Consider the following 23,203-nt stretch of genomic DNA (forward strand, 5'->3'; position numbering starts at 1 on the left):
TGGAGTGTGCATCTAAACACCAAAATGGTGGGATGCTCCCCTCCCTCCTCTTCTCCCCAGATTGTCCCTGGAGTTCCTGGACACGGTGGACCGACTGTTCATGCAGCTTCCTAGTGCAGCAGCGATACCGGAACCAGCAGGGTTTTGGGCCCGACGGGTTGCCCTGTGTGGGCTTGGATGGGCAGTTCCGCATGTGTGACTATTCCCAGTGCACGGGTGAGAGACCCTTCCCCTCCACCCTCCCTCCCCACAGGCCTACTTGGAGGGAAGACAGTGGGGGGCACACATTATGTGTGCCTCTCTCAAATGTGGCTGAAAAATCCCAGTGAAAATGCCAGCTTGGGCCCAAACCCCTCATCAAAGGAGCAGCCTGGAAGTTACAGGCCATTCCCAAGATTTGCCTAGAGGAAGAGCTGCCATCCTAGCACTTGCCAAGGGGCTTTAGAGACCGGGTTGGGCCACATGGGCCTTTTGTGCAGCAAGACTTCTTGTTACTCGTTGGAGATTTGATTGGCTGTGCAGATTTTTTAAAACATCATTCTGGCAGCAGCTACTACCATAGCAGAAGAATCTTCACTGTGTAACTAAAGGTAAGATGCATCAGCCATTTTGTGGCTGGCTTCGCCTCTTTGTCAGCCATTTGGTGGTTGTGCCCACCACGCTATGTCAGAAATCCAAAGGGGTTTGCAGATTCGGTGGAGGTCGCCTGACCTAGATCATGCAGGCATGCTTGTGGACTGTACACCATGCTCGGTCACCGCACTCCAGCTGAGAGTGTGGGAATGTGTCCCCTTGTGTGCACTGCAGGATCCAGCATTAACTTGCTCCCTCCTCCCACACCTGCTTCTTCCAGAATCCAGCTGTGAGGCTCCCTTTGAGTTCCAGGAGTGCGGTTCCCCCTGTGACAGCCTCTGCTCCACCCTCCAGCACCCAGAGCTGTGCCAGGACATCCCCCGGTGCCTGCCTGGCTGCTACTGCCCACAGGTCAGGGATGTGGCTGCGTGGGGGGGGGGATGGGGTGGAACTCTGTGCTGCAGGATGGGTATGGAGCAGATTCCAGTCTTGGGGCTCTAAGTGCTGCGATTAGTTGGGAGGGGGGGAGGAGCTGGGTGTGAGTTTGCCTGGAAACCACACCCTGACTTGGAAGTCCCACCCCTTAAGCTCATGCATTTGACTATCCACTTTGCATGTGCTCAGAAATATTTTTCTGCTGGGAAGAGTTTCTGGAGGTAAGCCTTAGTGTACCCTGGGTTAAGGGGAGGCCTGGACAAACGGAACATTCCAAGTTGCCAATCATCACCCCTCAATAGGAAGAAGAGATTTCCTATTTGCCATTGGCCTCATTAAATGGGGCATCTTAGACCCACCCCCTCTACTCACACATACACACACACACACTGAGAAGTTCTGGAAAGGCCCCCTTTCTGAAAAGGCCCACAGACCAGTGAGAGATCTCTTCCTGCCACTCCAGGGCCTGGTCGAACAGAACAGGGCCTGTGTCTTGCCCTCCCAGTGCAGCTGCCTTCATTTCAACCAATCAGAAGGCCCCGTGTACCTGGCTGCAGGAGACACGGTTTGGATTGGATGCAAAGAATGGTGAGTTGGTGGCAATGGCACATGTGTGGGGGAGGCAGTTGAACCAGGGGTGCTCTCCTGGGTGCCTGTGGGCATCCCTGATGGACCCCTTTCTTTCTCCCTACAGCCTGTGCCAGCAGGGGACGCTCCAGTGCAGCAGTGAAGGCTGCCAAGGTAAGAGGGTCTTACCCCCTTCACGTACCTGTACCAGGTCTGAGAGCAAATGATGCCGGGGCCTGATTCCAGGCTGGAGAACCCCCCTGGATCAGTTCTCCGTGGCCACCCCACACCGCTTTGGCAACCAAAAGAGCAAGACTAACAGGTGGATTCTAGCAGGATCTCTTGTGAGCCAGAGTCGGTTTGCACAGTTGTGTGGAATGTTAGATTTAGTGGGCAGACAAGTTTATACCTAGAGCAGCAAACAATGAAGAGGTCAGGGTGTTTGCACCTCCCTGTCCCCAGGCACATGCAAACAAACCCATGCTTCTACTGTTCAGACTCAGGGGTATCTCTTTTTCTCCCTGTGCTTGCTAAATAGATGGGCTTTGACTTACAATGCAGCAGCAACACTTAATAGCACCCGAGGGCCTGGGGCATGAAGATCTTTGTGCAGGTTAGCTGCCTTGTTGCATATCAGGGGATAGGATACATTTTTGGCCCTACAAGCAACACATATGCAAAGAAGAATTTCTTGGAGTACCCCAAAAATTGAACCCTGGGTTTGGCCCAGCTCTACCTGCCTAAATCATCTGGACTGTGCTGCACTGCAGCTAGAGAACAGGCACGCTTTCTTACTCTCCCACTCATCTATGACCATGGGTTAGCCCGAGATAAAAAACTCCTGTCGTAAGATGAATTCTACAAATGCCTGTGTCCACCAGGGTATGTTCTACAGGGGCATTTCCTCACCACCACCACCCCCCGCTTCCTGCTGTTTTCTGCAGTGTCCACATGATGTTGTCATCTGCGGTTTCCCCCTCTTCTGCATTTTCCCTCACTTTGCAGTGATCTTTGCCAGACCTGTTTAGAAGGATCGCAGTCAGAGAGCTGAGGATGGGAAAGTAGGCAGTTTTTCATGACCTGCACACATCCATGTGATTTTCCTTAGTTCAGTCTCATAGTGACTATTTCCTCCCCCTCCTACTATCTTTTAAAAAATCAGTAGTAGTTTTATCTCTGAAGCATTATGATCAGGGGTAGTCAAACTGCGGCCCTCCAGATGTCCATGGACTACAATTCCCAGGAGCCCCTGCCAGCGAATGCTGGCAGGGGCTCCTGGGAATTGTAGTCCATGGACATCTGGAGGGCCGCAGTTTGACTACCCCTGATTATGATAATGATGGCTAACTCTTTTGACTGTGAAGTTATAAGGGGAAAGGTGCTGGGTACACATTTTTCCATATAACTCCACAGCCAAAAGGGCTAGACATGTTTCTTCTAAAATGGAAGCTAGGTGCCAGTGCATTGTGGTGATATAGTTTTATAATGCTATAGAACTACAGCAATATTCTGATTACCATTGTTGACATAGTCTGAAAAAATCTTTCTGGTGACAGTTGGGGAAATGGCCACTACAAACTGCTGATGCCAGGAAACTGCAGAGGAACCTTCTGTGTTTGTCTCTAGGGCAGCAAGGAGGGCTAGTCAGAGCATCTCCTTCATGCGGAAGCAGCCCAAGTTTTCCTTGTTCTTTTGCCAAAGGGCTGTGATGCGCCTTCTGTTCCCACCAGGGCTCCTCCCCCTCAGCTCCTGGTCTGAGTGGACAGCCTGCTCCTCCTGCCTTCCCTGGATGGCCCTCAGCCCCAGCGCCATCTCTGCTCTCCTGGCTTGGGACACCCATGGGCCCAGAGAAGCCCCTCCACACTCCACGCTGGTATCTGTGCAGCACCGCTATCGAGTGTGTTTGGATCCTCAGACGGGCAAACCCTGGAGGGGGCAGGCTGCCCTCTGCTTGGCAGATGTGGAACAGGAGCGCCGGTGCCCGGACCCTCATGCTTGTGAAGGTGACTTGGGAGTTCTGCAGAGAGCTAGGCCACGGGGTAGGGAGGGGACGGGCATTCTGCCTCCTTCCCCTGGCCCCTCTGATAACATTCCATTGTTATCGGGTTTCAAGATGTTGCATAGCTTATCTTCACAAAGGAAGGTTTCTCGAGGTCAGCTATGTGCAGAAACCCTGCCTTTCTGATGATTACACAGAGACCAGAGACTGACCTTTTTGACCCTGCCCCAGCACCTGGGTTTGCCCAACAGCGAAGAGCAGAGACAAAATTAGGCAGATCTCTACAATCTTGGGCACAGGGAGGTTTGTCTACTGTGAAGCATCCCCACACAGACCCCCATCTACCCTGGGGAAACTACTCTGTAAAAGAAGCAAACAGTCCTTGACAGTGGGCCAGATGTGCCCCAGGCATAGATGTGGAGCTGGCTGGCTGGAGCTGCTCTCTCCTGGTGCTTGTGCCCTCCCAGACTTCTGCCTGTGGAGTGACTGGAGTCCCTGGAGCCCATGCCGTGAGCCGTGCAGTGGGGGATTCCGTGGGCGATGGCGCTCCACACACCAGCCAGCAGGATCGCAGCACTGCCAGGGGCCAAGGTCACAGTCTGAGAGCTGCAACACAGCGGCCTGCCCGGGTAAGTGAGTTTGGACTGAGTGCAACCTCCTGCCCCCAACTCAAGAGGACCCAGAGAGCTGTCCAGTCCTCCCCACAGGACCAACCCACTGCCTCTCTCCCCCACTTTCTGTACCGGGTTTCTGGCTTTAACTGCTCCATAGTCATTTCTCCCGGCCCCTCAGGGTGTTTCCTGGGGCTGGGGAGGGGTAAAGTTGCCAAGGGCTAAGTGGAGTCTGCAGGTCTCCAGACAGAGATCAGTTCCCCCAGATGAAATGGCTGCCTTGGAGGGCAGACTCTCTGGGCTGTGCCCCACTGAAGTCCCCCTCCCCCCAAAAAACCCTGTTCCACCCAAGTGTGTGTGTGGGGGGGAGAACTCTACCTGTTCACATTTTTTGTTCTCCTCCATCATGGCCTGCAGCCAGGAAGCCCAAATTCTGTGACATGGATCAGACAAATAAAGCAGGATGTGCTTGGTCCTTCTCTGCTTCTTCTGTAGTTGCCAACAACTGACGTGGCCATCATGCCAGGCAGAAGTGGGGGGGGGAGGGGGGCATACAGGATGGGAGGCCCTGAAATGCTGAGAAAGTGGGGGTGGTTCTTACTGTGCCAGATTTACACATTTGGTGTAAAATGTCTTTCATTTATTCCAGAAGGAAGGGAGATCATAGGAGCTCTTTTCAGAGTTCCCCCAAATTCCCCCATTTTTCCTTGGGCTTTTTCATGCTATAACGTTTTCAGTGAGAAAAACATTGTCCTAAAAAGCAACAACAATATTCCGCTCATCCTAAATGAGAAAATACTTCATATGGTATTTTTTAAATGCTCCCGAAAATTACCCAACATTTCTACTGGAAATATGGCAGGGGGAGACTCAGTCTTTTTCATGCTTTATATTTTTACTCGTATCAAAGCCCATTTTAAAAATGGGCTTTGAAAGGGGCAGCAGGCAGGAGGGCGTGAGAGGGTGGCCACGGCGCCCTTTGGCCCGCAGAGCAGGCTACAGGGAGTGGAAAGCCTCCCCGCCGCCCCCACCCCCACCCCGGCTCCCTCCCAGCAGGAGTGTACCTGTGGGCCGCAAAGCCCTGTTGCTGCCTGTCTCCTCTTGGGCGACAATGAAGGCTGCAGCCACAAGGCTTCTAGCAGGCAAGGAGGGAGGGTGGGAGCTGGAAGGGGAGGGTCAATCAGGGTGGACCTAAACGGACAGGGCCCCGGACAGTCTCCTCCCAGGAGGCTGTTTCCCAAATATATAAGGGAATGAAATAGTGTTGATATTTAGAGTGTTAAAACAAACCACAATTTTCCCATTCAAAAGGAGAAAATTTTCTCCCCAGTGCTCCCCCAAATTTCCCATTTTTTTGAACAGAAAGAAGAGCAAAGGGTGGCCTGTCCTGCCCTCATGCAATTCGCCCACTAGGACTCTCCAACAAACCTGACTTCAGGTTGGATCATGTGTCTCCTGTCTAGTGTGTGTTTGCCTCTCAAAGACTACTTGTTGTCCTCCCCTCAGCGGCTTCTCCCAGGGAAGAAATCCTTTGCCTTCCAGATCCTTCTCTCCCCTAGGCAATGCTATAGGAGCAGGACGTAACTGATGCCCCCTTCCAGTCCCCCTCCAATGTTGTCATCGCCTTGCTTTGACCCTAGGAGAAGCATGTGAGGATCGGGGCAAGGTCCATGACCCATTCTGTGCCAATGGCTGCCCCCGTAGCTGTACGGATCTCTGGGAGCATGTGGAGTGTCTACAAGGAGAATGCAAGCCAGGTACCTCAGCTCCCCCCTTCCCCTGGAGTCATAGATTCCAAGGCACTGTTCTGTGCTGCCCCGTGAGGCCTGCTCAGTCCTCCCTGCTCAATATCTGGCACTTTCGGCAGGGAGGCAGTGCTCAATAGCCTCCAGCGAGCATCCCCCTGTTCCCTGCTCAGGAAACATTTTCTCTGCTGCGTCCTTCCTTCCCCACCCATCCAGGCTGCCTCTTGTTTTGCAAGCCTAAGGAATGCTCAGCTGGGTCAGCCCAGTGGCCTGGTGGAGCAGCCACTTCCCCTGTCTGCCTCTTGCCCTCTTCAGAGGTTGCATTGCTGGCCATCATGGGTGGAAACCACTTGCATACCTACCTTTTTGCTAAAGCTGTTCTAGAATCATAGAGTTGGAAGGTACCTCCAAGGTTATATAGCACCTGCCTACCACAGTTACCCCAATTCCATGCCCAGATGAGCCCCCCCCCCCCAAAAAAAAATCCAGAATCCCTGGCAGTCTGGCCTGGAAGAAATTCTCCTCCTGATCCCAGAGTGGCGATCAGCATTTCCCTGGGCAGGCAAGGAAGGGCTCCAAGAGCCAAGCACGGACACAATCCCTCCTGCCCACCCGCTCACCATCTGCCTAAGTTCACAGAATCATTATTTCAGTCAGATGGCTATCTAGTCTCTGCTTAAAAATTTCCAAAGATGCAGAAAAACCACCATCTCCCTAGGAAGCCCGTTGCACTGAGGAACTGCTCTGTCAGGAACGTCTTCCGGATGTTTAGCTGAAACTTCTTTTGAATTAATTTCCTAGCATCCTTTCGCAGTGAGTTCCAAATGGTCATTGTGAAGCATGTGGGAAAATGGTTCATCCCTGAGGTTTGTGGTTCCAGGAATGGTCCCAAAGACTTGGCAGTTTGAAAGCTATCAGTGTCCACAGCCTTCATGTTTTCCTGATTTCAGAGGCCATCATGATGAACCCCAAGCTTCCTTTGTGCCCTGTTTATTCCTTGCCTTCCGCCTTCCCTCTCCTCTCCCTAGGCTGTCGTTGCCCCGAAGAGAAGCTCTTGCAGGACGGGATGTGTGTGCCAATCCCTGCATGCCGTTGTGGACTCCCCACAGCCAATGGCACTCAGGAGTACCTGCCTGGACAGGCTGCTGAATTGGAGTGTCACAACTGGTAGGTGCCATGCAAAGAGACAATCTGAACCCTGGGCACAGGGACCATCAGGATAGTCAAAGGACTAAAAGAATCACACACTTTAAGCTAAGCTAAGCCCTTACGCAAACAGCAGCGTCCATGGTGCAAGAGGGAGGGAGGGAGGGAGGGAGGGAGGGAGGGAAGGAAGGAAGGAAGGAAGGAAGGAAGGATAGAATCATAGAATCCTGAAACCGATCCGCAAAAAGCGCTTTGTTGTAGCGCTTTCAGGGAAATCCCAAAAAGTGGATTCACCCTCTGGAAAGCGCTACAGTCTTGCAACCAATCTGCAACGCTAGCGGGAAGGTTCTGTGCGTTACCATTGTTGCGGTTTCTGCAAACTCCCGCCCCCTGGCTCTCTCCTCTGATCTTCCGGCGAAGCGATCGCCATTTTTTTTCTCGGAGCGAGCAGAGATCAACGCACCAGCAAGCCTTCGTTTACCCAGCGAGGCTTCCCCGAATGCAGTCCCTCCCCAGAGCTGTTTAAAGTCACCAAGCACCAAGCACCACACAGCCCCGTTTGCTGGTTTATTTTCCCTTTATTTTTGGCCGAAAATCGCGCCTGTGCGGGGGGGGGGGAGTTTTTTTTTTTCACTCGAGGGGAGCGTGGCAACGATGAAACGGCAGCTCAAACACCACCTGCTAGCTAGATTGGTCTCTCCGTTGCAACGAATCAATGCAGATTCGTTGTAACGTGTTGTTGTTTTTTTAAACCTGCCTTAAACGAAAATGCTTTTCGGGAGCATGATAACGGCCGCCCATTGGCTGCTCGTTTGATTGACAGCCAGGGGCGGAACAAAGCTCGGCAATATTGCTTCCTGGCTAGTGATTTTTGCCAAAACCGGAAACCTGTGGGAAACTATAGAAACGCAACTGGATTCCACTACAAAGGCAGGTATGCATAACGACAAATTCCACTATTTAAAATGGCGTTTTTTCCTTCCGCAACCAATTTGCAACATAGATCCTGGTGCGGAATGGCCCAAACTTTCTTGAATCACTGAATTAAGATTCAGAACAATTTTAGGAAATAAGGGATGTCAGTTTGGGGTACTCTCTTTTTGCTACTTGGGAGTTCTTTTGAGCAGAGGGTCCTGCAGCCGCACTGCAAGTTTGGGGCCTTGACCTCAACCTCCCCCCCCCCCAAGAGCCTGGAAAAGACACGTTTCCACATTCTGTGAGATCGTGTGACTGTCCTATTTTTCACAGTGGCAGAGAATTCCTTGGTGCACCACAATATGGAAAACGGGACTTGGCAGCTGCTTGTCAGTTGTGGGGTTGTCCTTGTTGTTTTTAAGTCTTGTCAGTTTCAAATTCAGTTTTCCCTCCTTTGCCAGCATTGTTCTCTGTTCCTTTCACTTGAAAAACTAACACTAAAATGCCTACCCAAGAACTGAACCATGTGGATTTGAATGGAAGGCGCCTGTGGGACGCCACTGCACATCTGGGCACAATAGGCCCGCTGTGTACATTTTAAAAAACTTTGAATGGACATAGACTTGGCGAGTGACATTCCACCCTGCTTTCCAAATGTGTGGTTTTAAAATTGTGGCTGCAGAATAAGTACTGGAGGGGAAAGAATGGTGCTCCATGTGGGCACAGAATCCAGAGTCAAGCTTAAAGGCCCACTGCTCTGAAAATCTGCAGCCAGATGTTTGTGCAGGATGCGACCTTTCTTTCAGCGGTAGTCTTGCTACTCTGCAGGGGGAGAGCTAGAGACCAACAAGAGTTCTGGGGCAGTGAGCTTTCAAGAGTCAGAGTTCTCGTCTGGCGTCTGAGGAGGCGGCCTATACCCCCAAAAATGGGGGAGGCCAGGGTCGAAGGAGGCACCAGACCATGCCATGGGCCTGCTGTGCTGTTAAGAGGTCTGTATCAGCAGTCTGAACTGGATTGGTGTGTCATACGGCTTATGAGGCAGAGAGGGGGTGATTACTGAGGTTCTCCACCCAAGTCTAACAACGTTGCACATCATTTATGCTTTTTATCACCTGTGATCTTAACATTTGAACCCCCCAACTGCAACAGATTCTAACAGAAGCTCCCAGCACTTCAGCCAGGTGGCTGGTGAGCCTTGCAGGGCTGGAGCCGCTGGGGTCTTGTAAAGATCTGGGAGTACCTCGTTCATGTGTCCCTGGGGGCTCCTGCCTTCTTCTGCAGCACCTGTGTGAATGGCACCTTTGAGTGTCCGGAGCAGGAGTGCCCATCCTATGGAGCCTGGTCCTCTTGGAGCTCCTGCTCAGCCAGTTGCAGTGGGGGAAGTACCCTGAGACACCGCCCCTGCCATGAGAGCCCTGGTGGAGCCCCCTGTGCTGCCGAAGACATGGAGGAAGTGGCCCTATGCAACCCACAGCCCTGTCCAGGTGAGTGCCAGCCTCCCTTCTGTAGGGGCTGGGGATGCTAGCCCCCCAGGCAGATGGTTCCCTGGCCCCCGGATGGTCTTAGCTGCCTTTCTACCTTGTAGAACGCAACACAACTTACAATGGAAATAAAACAACAATAATTTTAAAACACAGAATATACCACAGTTTAAAATCTCCAGTTAGGACTGCCAATAAACAAAAACTACTGTAAATTAATCAAATTTAAGTCTTTAAAAAACTGCCTCCTGAAAGCTGGGGGGGTGAAAAAACTTTTAAAACATTTCTCATACGCTGTGTAGTTCTATGCTAACATAAAGCTAGCCATGGATCCTGTCATGTGGAAACTGTTCTCATAGATAAATCATCCATTGGTACTATAATCTGTAAAACAAAACATTATATATGAGCTAAATTCTACTATAAACATAGGCATTTACCCCCATAAGGAGTACATAAAAGGAGCCAATGGAACCTAACCTGGTGCAGAATTACAAATATTTCTTGATGTACCTGTCATCAACTAGCAGTGAGATGCAGTGTCAACTGCTATAACATACAGGTTCTTCCAGAGCTGTGGCTCAGGGGCAGAGCCTCTGCTTAGCATGCAGGGTTCAATCCCTGGTTCAATCCCTGGCATCATCTCCAGTTGAAACATCCAAGCCAAGCAGGAGGTGAAGGGAAAAGCCTCGGCCTGAGACCCTATGGAGTTTCTGCCCGTCTGAGTGGACAATACTGGCTTTGAATGGGGGGGGGTCCTGATTCAGTGTCTTGCCCAGCCTCTCTTGCCTAGTCCTTTTAACTGGAGATGCTGCCTGGGATTGAACCTGGGACCTTCTGCACGCCAAACAGAGGCCCTCCCACTCAGTGCTGCCTTTCCACTTACCAGTCCTCACACAGCTCCTGGTGGCAACCAAACGCCACGTGCTAGCATCCTGCCACCTTCCTCCAACCTCCTGCTGATGGTGGACTTTGGGTAAAGGAGGGGGCCATCCCTGCTCACCCCCCCCCCCCCAACGCTCTCCCTTCCTTCACAGGGGCCTGCCTGCTGAGCGAATGGTCTGCGTGGAGCCCCTGCAGTGCCAGCTGTGGTGGAGGAGTCTCTGAGAGGAGCCGCAGTCTGCTCTCCCCCCTGGGGGAGCCGTGTCCCCTCCCACTGCTGCAGCACCAGGCCTGCCACACACACAACTGCACCCCAGGTGAGCCCTCCTGGGAACCAGCCCCACAGCACTCTGGGCTGCTATCAGAAAAGAGCAGTTGCTTTGTCCCTCGAGAAAGGGCAGGAGGCAGGTCTTGGAAGCACCTCAGGGCATGCGAACATCCCCTTTGATCTCTCCCTCCCTCCCCCCCCCCCACCGTGCCAGAATGCCCAGGGGGCCAGGTCTTCAGCAGCTGTGCCAACGCCTGCCCACAAACCTGCTCTGACCTGCGTCCAGAAACCCAGTGCCTGCAGGAGGGATGCCAGCCCGGCTGCTCCTGCCCCTCTGGCCAGGTGAGTGTGTCTGTTTTGCCCGCCCTGTGAGGCACACCCCTTCTGGTATTGCTGTGGGCCCCCTGCATCTGAGCCTCCTCTCTTTCCACAGGTGATGCAGGATGGGGCGTGCGTCCCTGTGGAGGGGTGTCCCTGCCTGCTGGGCCTGGCCGCAGGCTTGCCCCGGACTGCCAACCTGTCGCAAGAAGAACAGACCAAGGAGTACCAGCCTGGCACTGTCATTCAGCACAAGTGCAACCGTTGGTGAGGGGTTGCCCTTCAGGCCCAGGGAAGGGAGCCACGGGAGGGGGCACACCCCAGAAATGCCTTCTTGCCCCGGAAGCCTGACTGGCACCCGAGGCCAACATAGTTCAGAACCAGAACTCTGGATATTTTTTTTTTTTGGTGGGGGGGGAGGTTTGGGGCTGGATTTGGGGCATGAATAGAGTTTGGCAGCGGAGGGACCTCAGCAGGACGCCATGCCCTAAAGGTCCACTCTCAAAGCAGCTTCTTCTCCAGGGTGATGGCCCTGCGGCCTGACCAGGGTCCTTTTGCCCAGTGCAACGCTCCCAATTAACACACGGAGCAGAAAAAACTTTTTTTAAGTTTTGTTTTTCTACTGCGGCAAAAAATGTAGAGTCGGGGAAGTCTCGAAATCTGTGTGTCCCATACAGGGTTACGCAGAACTGTATACACCCACATCCTGCCTACTTCACAGGGCCGGCCCAGAGGCCCAAGCCAATCCCATAAGGCCTCTCCTCGAGAGTCATCTCTAGGCCCGCCTCCCTCCGCCTTCCCCGAGAGCTGCTTGTACACAGCGGCTTCTGCTGGCCTGGAGCTGGGCAGCAGGCTCATTGCATTCGGAACCGGAAGAGCATCCCTTTATCCCGGCCCTTGACTCAGAGGAGGCAAATCTGAACTCGAACATCTTGGATTGTCTTTAAACCCTCCCTCTCTCGAGGATCCAGCGCCTCATAGCTGGCTCTGCAGGGGCTCTACTGTTCAGCCAAGAAGGCTGCAATTATACCTTTAAGTGTTCGTCAAGGGGAACTAGAGGTCAGTTAGATTTCCAGGCCGTACCTGAGGGTTGGCTGCCCAAGGACATAGGGAGGGCCTGTTCTGGGCCAGGGCCAAGAGCCAACCTCACAAGAGAAAGGTGAAAAGCAAAACAAAGGCTTTTGTCTCAAGGGGATATAACTGCAGAATACTATCAAGGAGCCTCACCAAATTCACAGCTCCCCACCACAGAGGCCTTGGGACCAGGACCCCTCCCCCTGCAGTCGCCCAGCACTGATTCTGCCCAGGGGCAACCCTTCCGCCCTTTTCCTTCCCATGCCAAGGACAGAAGCAGGGAGAGCTTTCCCCCAGGGCCTGACTTTGGCTGTCTTTGCAGCGTCTGCCAGAACGGCACCTTCACCTGCAGCCAGGAGCCCTGTGATGGTAAGTGTCTCCCAGGACCCCACCCACAGCCTCCAAGCACTCCCACTGCCCGCCCCCCCCCCCCCTAATTCTGTGACCCTGCAGACTCCCTGCGGAGGGAGAGGGAGGCGTTCTGGGTAGGAGGCTCTGACTGTGGGAAAGATGGTCTGGTAGGAGGACTGGGCCTTGCTCCGTGCTGCTCCCTGCTGGGCTGGGCTCTCCGACCCCCCACCCTGCCCGCCCTGCCAACCCCGCTGCTCTCCTCCCACAGTGCCGTGTGTTTGGTCTGAGTGGTCACCCTGGTCACCCTGCTCAGTCACGTGTGGCAGTGGCCAGCAGACCTCCCGGCGGCACCAGCTCCAGCAACGCCTGTTCGGAGGCCCTGAGTGCGAAGGACCCTCCATGCGCCAGAAGCCATGTTCCCTCTCAGACTGTGGTGAGGGGGGGGGGTGGTTCTGGCGTAGGAATTCCTGGAGATTTGGGGGTGGGAGCTGGCGGGGCAGGCGTTTGGGGAGGGTGTGATGCCAGGACAGTCACCCTCCAGTTTCGTTCAGAGGAGCTGACTCCTGTTGTCCGGTGAGCAGTTGGAATCCCAGGAGAACTCCAGCTCCCAACTGGAGGATGGCAACTTTTTGTACTCCCCTCAATTGAGGTGGGTGGGAGGGAGCCAGACAGAGCCTGCATGTGAACCATGCAGGGAGAGGGCTGCCAGCCAGAGAAAGGGCAGTTGCCAACTCCTGGGGATCTCTGTTCTGCACAGCCTGCCCAGAGGGAGAACTCTGGCTCACGCCCCGTTCAGCAGGCCGGTGTGAGCGGAGCTGCTCACAGATCTATGAGGATCCCCCCCAGAACTGCAGCCAGGGAGCAGAGGGGGGCTGCGTATGCCAACCTGGGCACTACCGGAATCGCAGTGGGCACTGTGTCCTGGCCGCACACTGTGAGTGTGAGCACAAAGGTCAGGCTTACTGGGTGAGTGTGCCTGGCAGGCTAGCCTGTGTGCAGGTGGGGACGGGGTGTGTGAACCTCTGGCTCCTGTGCCTGCCTGTGAGACGGCTGGACTTGTCCATGTGGTCCTGATCCATAGCTGTCCTTCCAGGGAGGGTGGGGGGCGCAGCCTCTTTCCCTGCTGGGGATGGGGTGGTTGCCGGAGGGGAGGGGACTGGATTTGGCCCTTCCTATCCTGCCTTGTCCCAATCTGCAGGCCCATCAGTCCTGACCCCATCCCACTCTGCAGGCCCTCTGACCCAACCCGTTCCTCCATCCCACACAGGCTGGTGCAGAGTGGCACGTGGGCTGTGAAACCTGCCGCTGCTTGAACGGGAAGGTCACTTGTGGGGCTGGCTGCCCCCCAATTACTTGTCTTGAGGTAATACTCCTGGTGAGGGGGACGTGGTTCAGGAGTTGCAGGTCCTTATCCTGCTGTTAAGCTGACCAGGGGAAGGGGAGCTCTGCAGATGCTCAGAGGCAGCCTCCTGGTTCCCAGGGCTACTGGAGACAAGAGCCTGGCCTGAGCCTCGTCTCTGACCCCCCCCCCTCCCAGGGAGAAGCCAAAGTACAGGATCCCACCAGCTGCTGCCCTGTCTGCAGGAAGGAGGTGCTGGGTATGTCAGTCCCAAAGATCGTGGGGATCAGTGGGCAGCTCCGGGGATCCCCCTGGATGGGCCACTGCTGCTTAGACCCCCCCCCTCCACTCCCACCTGCACCGCCTGAGGTCTCATGAGAAAGCCTCCCGGGCCTTCCCGCCATATGGCGATTCCTCCCAAACTTATTTTAAACTTTTTGTTTGCAGACTCTGCCTTCAGGATCACTTTATCAAGGAGATCAACAGTGGTGGGGGGAAGGGGGACAGAAGAGCAGGAAATGTCAACCTTTCCTCCCCCTACTGTTTTCTCACTGGGCAAAAAGCCACTTTGGGGCTACTGTAACCCGCTTGGGGAGGGGGGAAATCAGGGGAACATCATCCAGTTAAGCCAAGGAGGCAATGGGGAGAAGGTCAAGAGAGGAAGGGGGGCCGGGATCTTGCCCTGTTTTCCTGCCCCTTGTATTTATTTCCACTCTGGAGGCCTCAAACATCCAGCAGTGGTCCAAGAGGAGACTCCCTCCAAGGCACCCTCTCCACCTCAGGGCCCAGCATGAGGCGCCGTTTGTTTGGGTGCTGGAAGGTGCCTGTGGCTTTCAGGGGCTGGGCCTGCAGGATGGTAACGGTCCTCTTCCCCCCCCCCCCCAGAGGAGCCCCTGTCCTACTGCCGGCACTACACGGAGCTGCGCAACCTCTCCAAAGGGCCCTGCTCCCTGGCAGAGGTGGAGGTGAGCTACTGCAGCGGCCGCTGCCCCTCCCACACCAACGTCCTCCCTGAGGTGAGCCAGAGCCGCCCCCCAGCCCCGCCCGTCCTGCCAGGCTCCTTCCTGTCTTGCCCCTCACGGACCCCCATCTCCCCCCCCCAGGAGCCCTACCTGCAGACGGTGTGTGACTGCTGCAGCTACCGCCTGGACCCGGTCAGCCCGGTGCGCATCCTGAACCTGCCGTGCCCGGGGGGCGAGACGGACCCGGTGGTCCTGCCCGTCATCCGCAGCTGCGAGTGCAGCACTTGCCAAGGTTTGCTGGGAGCAGACCACTGCCCCCGAGCCCATCCTTGCCCTTTGTGAAAGAGGAACTGCTGCGACCTACCCTGCAGGGTGGTTGTGCAGGAATGGGAAAGCCCAAAGTTAAGGTGTGGGAGACCCTTGTGCAGTTGGGGGGGGGGAGCCCTTTTGGGAGGTGTGATGAGCATATGAGGAGGGCTCTCCATTCCCACTGCGGCTGTTTGCCTTCCCTAGACTGGCTCATCCCACCCTGCTTGGGCTGTGCCCCATGGCAGACCATTTGAACTCGTGACCCCTTGAACTCGCCACAGCCTTTACCCCTTGTCTCTGCTTCAGGTGGTGACTTCTCCAAGCGCTGATGTCCCCTGGGCAGCTTCTGGACTTTGCGGAGGAAGCCAGCCCAGCCCTTGCCCAGAACGGCTTCTTCCTTCATCGAGGCCTCTCGGTCCCCATCCTCCGCCTTAACCCACCCCGCACAGCACAGTCATTCTTTGGCCATCCAATAAAACCACCCAGCAGACTCTGGCCATTGACTTTTCACCACAGATGGGACGAGGTTTCCCTGCAAGACGAGGCAGGGGCAGGGAAAGGCTGAGGCGTCTTCTCCCCCACCTGGGGCCATGCAGCCTGGCCCAGTCCCAGCCAAACCAGTCTGTGCGGGGGGGGGGGGGGTCACAAGGAGCCAGGCATGTGGCAAGTCTGGCTTCCAGCCCTCCATGGCACAAGCACTGCAGCTTGGCAGGTCCACCCTGAGCTGGGTCAGGCCAGCCTCCCCGGGGGGGGGGGGGGGGAGTCCGTTGTGTGGGGTGGAAAGAGACCCAGCCCCAACTACAACTACCATTCACAGACCTTTGGCCAAACACCAGGTGAGAAAGCAGAGTCATTTTAAAGGAGATGGGTTTTGAGAGAGTCCACTTTGCTCTGAAGCACTAATATAGCACAGGGGGGGAGGGCCGTTCCGGTTGGCAGAGCCAAGCGGGCATTAAACTCCCCCGCCTTTGTCTTCCTGGCCTGGGGCAAACAGGCTGTACTTTGCATTTTGCAGACTGGAGCAAGTTACACAAGCACTGACTCCATAAAACACTATATTTATTGTCTCCATTTCTGCCCACTCAAATTCAAAGAACTCATAACAAATAAAAACACAACCAAATACAATTTTTAAAAACTACAACACAAAAGATGGGGAGGCCGAGCAGCATCTCAGCCTGGAAGCCCGTGGGCCCCTGGGTGGGGAGCTCTGGGAGCCAGCCTGGGGGGGCAGCCTCTGATCTGGACAGCCAGCATCTATTCATAGAACCACAGAGTTGGAAGGGACCTCCTGGGTCATCTAGTCCAACCCCCTGCACTGTGCAGGACACTCACAACCCTCTCCTCCACTGTCACCTGCCGCCGCCTTCTCCACTCCTCCTCCACCTGCAGCCACGCAGATGACCCTAGGCCAGAGCTTTCTCACAGTGTCTGTAGTGGGGAGAGGAAGGTGATGGTACAGCACTCTTGGCCTGCTTCCTGCAGAGAAAAGTGGGGCATAAACCCCACTTCTCATGCCCAAGAGCAAAGAAAGTGCAGCTAAGATGTTGCCAAGCATCTGCTTTCCCTAAAATACCCACGCCGCTTCCTCAGTGACCTCCCTCCACCCCAACCCGTCCCTCTCGGTTCCCGTGAGGATTGAGCAGGAGGAAGCCCCTGACATGCTGACCTGAGCTCTGTGCCCAGAGTGGGATCAGAAGGGATTGCAAGGCAGAGGCTCAGAAGAAAAGGGTGAGATGTGCCCTCAAGGACAGTGTTTCCTCTGTCCCCACATCTCAATATTTCAGGCAGATCCCATTAGAGTGTGTGGCCCTTTGGGGCCGCCAGACCCAGAGAGCGTCTGCTCAGTGCAGGCCCGACTTGCCAGGGCGACGGTGTTTCCTCCTGGTCCCGGTGGGGCAACCTCCGCTCCAGCCTCTCTGCTTGGCCCTGCTCCCCATCAGCCTGGGACTTGGGAAGGCAGGAAGGAGATGTGCTGGCTGGCCCAGGCCAAGAGGCTGCTTCCTCTGGTGCCGGTGGATGCGCCCGCCGCCTGTGGCTGGCCAAGCTGCGCATGCGTGGGAAGCTCTCCCCACACTCTGTGCAGATGAGTTGGGCAGTGGTGTCATGGACCCGCTGGTGGGAGAGTAGCGCCTTCCGCAGCCGGAAGCTCTCCCCACAGCGGTCGCAGGAAAACGGCTTCTCGCCTGTGTGGAGCCGCACGTGCAGCTTGAGGGTGATCCGGTCCTTGAAGCTGCGAGGGCATGCATCACAGTGGTACGGGCGCTCCCCGGTATGGATGCGCTCGTGGCTCAAGAGGTGATGTTTTTGGGTGAAGCGCTTCCCACACACCTCGCAGGAGAAGGGCTTCTCACCCGTATGCACACGCTGGTGGATCACCAGGTGATGCCTGTGGCTGAAGAGCTTGTTGCAGTTCTGGCAGGCGAAGGGCCGGGCACCAGTGTGCACAACCTGGTGCATCAGGACACCGGTGCGGTCCTTGAAGGTCTTGCCACATGCCGCACAAGCGAAGGGCCGGTCCCCGGAGTGGCTCCGCCGGTGGGTCTGCAGGTGGTGCTTCTGGGTGAAACTCTTGCCACAGTCGGGGCATGGGAAGGGGCGCTCCCCAGTGTGCACCCGCCGGTGGGTCATCAGGTGGTGCTTGTGGTTGAAGAGTTTTCCGCAGTCAGCGCAGGCCAAGGGTGGCTCACCGGAGTGGGCCTTCCGCTGGTGCGTCAGGAGCAGCTTTTGCAGGCGGAAGGAGCAGCCGCACGTCGGGCAGGGGAAAGGGTGCTCTCCACCATGCACTCGCAGGTGGGTGGCCAGGTGCTGCCGCTGTGTGAAGCTCCGCCCACACTCGGCACAGGCAAAGGGACGCTCCCCCGTATGGATCCGCTGGTGGGTCTGGAGGGCTGCTCGGCTCTTGAAGGGCTTCCTGCATGCTGGGCAGGTGAGGGGACGCTGGTCCCCAGGGCCCTCTCCCCTGGCTCTCTGGGGCACCAGCTCCTCCCACCCTCCATTTCCCCACCAGAGTCCACTGTGCCAGCTTAAGAGCCATGGATGGGGTTTGCCAGCTGCCTTCCAGCTGAGAGGAGCTGTGTCCTCTGCCTCAGCCGCCAGCAACACTTTGCGGTCTGCCTCCTCCTCCTCCTCGTCAACTCTGACGTCTCCAAGATCAAAACCTGCTCAGAATGTAGAGGGAAAACGAGTTAAGGTGGACTCCTTGTAAACAGACGCCCTGTGCTTTTTTTACTCAGCCAGCCTGCCACATCTCCACAGAGGACAGACACCTGCCCTCCCCCCATCAGAGCACTGATGCTGACCACAGAGGAATGCAAGAGCTCCATTGCTGGATTAGGCCAAGGAGGAGCCCCTGCCAGTGCCCCCCCCCCCACCCCTGGAAGCTCACCTGCCTCCCTCTTCACTGGATGCTCAATTCCAACAGCCAAACTTCAGAAGGAAGCTGTCCTAAGCAGCCCCCGCAGTGAGTTTTCCTAGCCCCTTTAAAAATGATCTTGATTTGTGCAATTTATGATACACGTGCAATACACATTACCGTGCAAAAATTACTAAAATCTGCTAGTTCCAAATTAGGCAATTCCCTGAGATGACACAGTACTTTAAACTTCTGGGAAGAAAAAAATATTGCAGTTGAGTTCACTTTCCCAACCCAGCCTGGGTGCAGAAGGCTAGCCCGATGTCATCAGATCCTGGGAGCTAATCAGGGGCACTCCTGTCCTGTACTTTGTGTAGAGAACAGCGGTGTATGAGAGCCACCTCTTCTTCTGGCCATCCCTTGCTGTCTGCCACTTCACAGCACGTTCCACTCCGAAAGCAGCCTGTGGCCTTGTCCTGGGTGGTCTGGCTCTCCTGGGGAGCCCTTGGCTGGGAGACCCCCATGGAGGCCCTGCTGGCAGCAGCCAACCCCTCAGCAGCCAACCCCTCACGTTACACCAGCTGCCACCTGAAGGCGCTTCCCGCTTCCTGGTCATTTTCGCAGGGGAGCTTTCTGGGGCCAGCTGGAGCCTAGCCTACAAGGACTGTGGCCCCGAGCCTGGAGGGCCAAGACCCCTGCAGTTGTACACCCCCCCCCCCGTGTCCTGCGCAGCTGGGCGGGAGCTGGCGACGCCTCCCACCCCCTGGCCCCTGGCGGCCCCCGTCGGGTCCCCTACCCAGCGAGGCCACCAGCTCCGCGTTCTCCCGCATGACGTCCCGGTGCAGAGCTCGCTGCCATCCCTCCAGCGCTGCCCACTCCTCCGGGGAGAAGGAGACCGTGATGTCGTCCAGCGTCACCGGCGCCTGGGGGAGGAAAGCCGGGCGGCTCAGCGGGGTCCCTCCCCCGACGGCCAGGCCCGCACAGACCCCTTCCCTCCCTCCCTCCCCCGGCGCTGACAGTCCTCGGCGGCGGCGGCCGGGCAAGCAGGGGACCCCGGGGTCTGTGGCCGGAGCGGACGGACGGAGGGCGAGGTGGCCCAAGGAGCTCTCGCAGGACCCACCCCAACCATCCCCGCCGCCGCCGCGCCGCCCGGGCCTGCCTTACCCGCGCCAGCATGGCCGCTGCGCTGACCCGGATCCGCTCGGCCGGCCGGCCGCCCGACGGACGGACCCTCCCTCCCTCCGCCGCCCGACCGGCCCAGCCAAGCCCGGCGAGGGTGACGCCCGCGATCCTGGCGCACAAGATGCCGCCCCCTGGCGCACAAGATGCCTCTGAGCGTATGCAGACGGCCGGGGAGGGAGCGCGAGGTTGGCCCCGGGCGGCCGCCTTCGCCCGGCCCTCCCGCAGCACTGCCGGGTGCAGGGGGGGACGGGGACCCGGAGCCAGGGCTGCGCAGGAGGCTGGAGGGCGAAGGGCACTGGAACCCCCACCCACCCACGAGAGCGGCGCGTTTCGGAAAAGGAAGGAACGAGGCCCCAGGAAGACCCCTGGGCTGCAGCAACGGCTTCAGCCCCCCCCCCCGGGGGCCTCCCCAAAAGGTCTGGCCTCACCGACGCCTGCCAGGGATGCTTGAGGCTAGTCCTGCATTGAGCATGGGCTGGACTAGATGGCCGCGAGGGACCCTCCGGACTTTGGGAGCTTTTATTTAGCCCCCTCTGAGCTGATGCGGATGCTTGCACAGTGACCTGACCACAGATCTGCCTTCAAGGCTACGGCCAGCCTCTCTCCCCCTCTCTACCATTGAGAAATACCTAAAACACTCTTCAGGAGACCCCAGAAGTGACGTCATCAGGCCACACCCTCATGTCAGATGTCACCAGATGGAACATTCCCCCCCCCCAGATGTGACATCCCCAGGCCACTCCCAAAGCGCAGGAATATTTTCAGCCGCTTTGAGAACAGAGGCTGGCTTCCAGTGTGCTCTTCTTCACCAAAGGCAGCATGCAGGAGAGCCAGGGCAGGCCCACCTTCGCCGCCCCATCACCCCCATGCCAACCCCTGGCCCCATGCCAGGTGCAGGGCCCGAGCAGGCCGACGGGAGCCCTCCTTGTATGCCTTATTGTTTTGGCAATGCTCTCATTGTCCCTACTTCGGGACAGGCAGTCTATGAATAAACGGATTTGTGCCCAGACTAAATCTCAGAACGGAACAAGCATTTTTGCTGTACTCAGCGGTGTCTGACGCCGTGCCTTCAGAGAACAAGAATTCCGTGGTTTAATGTTCCCAAAAGCTCACACCCAGAATAAAACAGTCTCCAAGGTGCCAAACTTTGTTCGTCTACTCCAGGCCAACACGGTGCCCCCCCCCCCCCCCTTGGCCCTATGGCTTAATAAACTCCAATTCATATAATGCGGCCTACAAAATCTCTCAAATTGGGGGTTCCTTTTCTGAAAATGCTTTGGGAAGATCTAAGACCATGCAGCTTTTCTTTTAAATTTATCATTTCTTTAACATATATTGGCACTTTTTGTGACCCCCCCTGTCAATTTATACTCCATTTTCCCAGCATTTGTAATTGTTTTAAGAATGATCAGACTGATTTATAATAAGCCGGGGGGGCTGTACACACCATCTAAGAAATTTATTTTCAGAAGCTTTATACTTAGACTACAGATTAGAATGCAAGATAGATGCCAGCACAAGACCACAGCGAATATCTAAGCACTACAGTTTTACACACAGGCCGGGGGGGGGGGGGGGGTTCTAGTTGGCTTCAGGCAGGGACAGGAACAGGTTTTCTCCTTTCACAGAATTAGGACCCCCCCTCACTCGGGGGTCTCCTACAGAAGTTGCATTCAGCTGAGGAGGGGGCTTTGGCTCCAGGCCCACCAGCTCCTGGTATCTGGAAATGGCTGATAAGACAGTTCTGTGGGCTGTGATACGGGAGGCCTGGGGGCAGAACAGAGCAGCTCTTCTCCATGGGGGCAGTGGGCTACTTTGCTGCATGGCCCTCGATGCTCTTCTGGCTCTCCCTTTTGGCACAGAGCTCAGGGTCTTTAGCAACCTCTGCACCCTTGATTGGAACAATGTGACCGGGACGGTGCACTGCGGGAAAGCCAGCATCTATTAACACAGCTCAGAACTGTCACCTGGTGTTAGTGTTGGCACCAAAGGATTTAGCCCTCTGCATGGTTTAGAGCCTTCAGCGATTCCTGTGCACCAGCTAGAGGCACAGCAGGGAGGGGGTGAAAACTAAGCCAGTGGCACAGAAATGCAGTGTTTGTCAGAGAATTTGTACTTGCAATATGGAAGGAGATGCTGCCAACAGCTTTTGCTTCCCAGATATAAGATCTGTTTATGCGTCATGCCATCTCCGCCTCCGGTACTACCAAGAACATGTGCTTCATCTACAAAGACAATTGGGCCATGCTCATGAAAAATGGACAGCCCACACCATCCACTGAAAGGACAGTATCAACAAGAGCCATTCTGGCACCGGGTGGGTTTGATTTTCTCTGTAGCTCTCAAGGATGGTTCTGAGTAGATTTCACAACCTGGCAACATTTCTGCTCCTGTGAAGAGCGTTGAATTATTAGCAACAAAGCAAGAAGAGGCAACAGAGCACCCGCTTTCCCACGAAGGTCATCCCATCCTTCCTCAAGACCCACAGGGTTCCCAAAATGTTCCTGGGCCTCCAGCTCCTGCTCCATGTCGTTTATTTTTTATTTATTTCAAACTTATATCCCGCCTCACTTGACAAATGTCACCTCAAGGCAGCTAACAGAGTAAACCCCTAAAATCCCATTAAACATTAAGAGAACAATTAAAAGATGGCAGCACAGACTCAACAAGATTCACCCAATCCCACCTAGCTAGTCCCAACCAGAACCAATTCCACGGTCCCAATGATGTAAACTGGGCCATGATTTTCCCCGTTCCATAAGGGGATGCCTAGGATACAGGACTCATGGCTGCACCAGACTATCCCTGCCTGTCTGCTGACGTGGGAATCAGGTCATAGAATCCTAGAGTTGGAAGGGGCCATACAGGCCATCTAGTCCAACCCCCTGCTCAATGCAGGATCAGCCCTAAGCATCCTAAAGCAGTCCTCTATCAAGGGGCCCTTTGGCTCACTGTTTTGAACATTCGGTATGTGTGATCCTTTTTCTTCCCCAAGACCTGGTCATACTGGAAAGTAGAAAGATATTTTGTCCAATTCTGGCACCCATTCTGGTCTCTGCACCCCCATGATGCCCTGGAATTTCTTCCGCAAGCCATTTTGCGTCCCACTTTCGGTCTTGGTGCTGACCTCCACAGGATTGTCGGGTGTCTCAGCAAACATTGTCCTGACAGTTTGCTCGTCTTCCTGGAGTCCCGAGCTCCCTCCAATCCAGCAAGTGGCCCAGCCTGGGCACCAGGGCTCCGGCACCCTCCAGCCAGCAGGGAGCTGGAGAGTTCCTAGCCTTCTCTGTGGCTGAGGCTGGCAAGGAGGCTTGGTCCCAACTTCCATCAATATACGGCAGTTCTGGGCACAGAAGGGATTTGCCAGCCGTTGGGAAGACAGTTCGGGAGGCCCTTCACAGGAATGGCCAGCGTGCAGCAGCCTCCATTTTCAGGGCTCTAAAGGAATCGGGTGCTACAAGGCCTCCTAAAGGGAATGTCTTAAAAAATAAGCACACGTGATTTTTGCCTGGGACACAAGGTTGTCACGTGATGCCTGGGCTCCACATCTCTTCAGAGGGCCGACCACCGTTGTAAACTGAATGCTCGTCTTGGTATAGCTCTGCAGTGATCAGTGCCTTCCTTTGGAACAGCAAGGAGACTCTTTGTTTCTATAGGCCTGTTTCAAAGTAAATATGTTCCTCCATGAATG

The 23,203-nt window shown here is 55.6% G+C and overlaps 2 protein-coding genes across 10 annotated transcripts in view; one reads left to right on the forward strand and one right to left on the reverse strand.

Annotated features, from left to right (window-relative positions):
* The window catches only part of LOC143820909 (SCO-spondin-like), a 109,108-nt gene extending 93,638 nt beyond the window's left edge, over positions 1-15,470 (forward strand). For 3 of the 7 annotated variants that reach the window (XM_077304264.1, XM_077304267.1, XM_077304265.1), the window contains exons 95-114: positions 61-216; positions 854-984; positions 1,472-1,596; positions 1,703-1,749; positions 3,306-3,578; positions 4,042-4,203; positions 5,826-5,942; positions 6,959-7,097; positions 9,273-9,475; positions 10,510-10,671; positions 10,837-10,964; positions 11,056-11,207; positions 12,337-12,383; positions 12,634-12,798; positions 13,123-13,331; positions 13,633-13,728; positions 13,903-13,963; positions 14,590-14,720; positions 14,808-14,958; positions 15,282-15,470. In XM_077304264.1, the coding sequence (XP_077160379.1) occupies positions 61-216; positions 854-984; positions 1,472-1,596; positions 1,703-1,749; positions 3,306-3,578; positions 4,042-4,203; positions 5,826-5,942; positions 6,959-7,097; positions 9,273-9,475; positions 10,510-10,671; positions 10,837-10,964; positions 11,056-11,207; positions 12,337-12,383; positions 12,634-12,798; positions 13,123-13,331; positions 13,633-13,728; positions 13,903-13,963; positions 14,590-14,720; positions 14,808-14,958; positions 15,282-15,304 (2,678 nt within the window). In that variant the 3' untranslated portion in view covers positions 15,305-15,470. Of the gene's footprint in view, positions 1-60; positions 217-807; positions 985-1,471; positions 1,597-1,702; positions 1,750-3,305; positions 3,579-4,041; positions 4,204-5,825; positions 5,943-6,958; positions 7,098-9,272; positions 9,476-10,509; positions 10,672-10,836; positions 10,965-11,055; positions 11,208-12,336; positions 12,384-12,633; positions 12,799-13,122; positions 13,332-13,632; positions 13,729-13,902; positions 13,964-14,589; positions 14,721-14,807; positions 14,959-15,281 lie in introns of those variants that run through there. The other 4 variants (XR_013225596.1, XM_077304268.1, XR_013225597.1 and 1 more) reach the window with 4 other exon arrangements.
* A 547-nt stretch (positions 15,471-16,017) lies between these two features.
* Positions 16,018-20,109, reverse strand: LOC143820930 (uncharacterized). 3 transcript variants are annotated; one of them, XM_077304357.1, is made up of 3 exons: positions 19,941-20,109; positions 19,127-19,253; positions 16,018-18,136 (listed from the first exon to the last, which is right to left on the reverse strand). In XM_077304357.1, exons 2-3 carry the CDS (start codon positions 19,158-19,160, stop codon positions 16,773-16,775), a joined length of 1,398 nt encoding a protein of 465 aa, XP_077160472.1. In that variant the 5' UTR covers positions 19,161-19,253; positions 19,941-20,109; the 3' UTR covers positions 16,018-16,772. The 3 variants fall into 3 exon arrangements, with proteins under 3 accessions (XP_077160472.1, XP_077160470.1, XP_077160471.1); XM_077304355.1 differs by lacking the exon at positions 19,941-20,109 and adding an exon at positions 19,495-19,909; XM_077304356.1 differs by lacking the exon at positions 19,941-20,109 and adding an exon at positions 19,451-19,495.
* Between the last annotated feature and the right edge of the window lie 3,094 nt (positions 20,110-23,203).

Source organism: Paroedura picta, chromosome 11, assembly GCF_049243985.1.
Source record: "Paroedura picta isolate Pp20150507F chromosome 11, Ppicta_v3.0, whole genome shotgun sequence".
Lineage (NCBI taxonomy): Eukaryota > Metazoa > Chordata > Lepidosauria > Squamata > Gekkonidae > Paroedura > Paroedura picta.